The sequence below is a fragment of the Myotis brandtii genome, unplaced genomic scaffold (genome assembly GCF_000412655.1).
Source record: "Myotis brandtii unplaced genomic scaffold, ASM41265v1 scaffold165, whole genome shotgun sequence".
NCBI classification, from domain to species: Eukaryota; Metazoa; Chordata; class Mammalia; order Chiroptera; family Vespertilionidae; genus Myotis; species Myotis brandtii.
Window position 1 is genome coordinate 2,071,358 of NW_005356042.1, and position 257 is coordinate 2,071,614.

At 65.8% G+C, this 257-nt stretch overlaps 1 protein-coding gene across 2 annotated transcripts in view; it reads right to left on the reverse strand.

The window, feature by feature from the left end:
* The window catches only part of LSM14A (LSM14A mRNA processing body assembly factor), a 76,924-nt gene extending 76,673 nt beyond the window's left edge, over positions 1-251 (reverse strand). For both annotated transcript variants that reach the window (XM_014536621.1, XM_005862475.2), the window contains exon 1: positions 96-251. In XM_014536621.1, coding sequence (XP_014392107.1) covers positions 96-216 — 121 coding nt within the window. In that variant the 5' untranslated portion in view covers positions 217-251. The remainder of the gene's footprint in view (positions 1-95) is intronic.
* Between the last annotated feature and the right edge of the window lie 6 nt (positions 252-257).

Here is a 257-nt window from a genome sequence, read left to right on the forward strand (position 1 = left end):
GGCGGAGGGGGCAGGGATGGAGCGAGGGGGCCGCAAACCGATAGCAGAGCGCAGCCCTGATTGGGCGCAAGGCCCGACACCCCACCCCGGAGTACCTTTGGCGAGAGCTACGGTGGAGTTCTCGGTGTCGATGGTGTAGAGGATGCCCTCGTAGCGGATCTCCGCCTTGGAGATAAGGCTGATCTTGCTGCCGATGTACGGGGTGCCCCCACTCATGGCGCCGCCGCCGCTCTAGGCCGCTGGCAGAGAGGCAGATT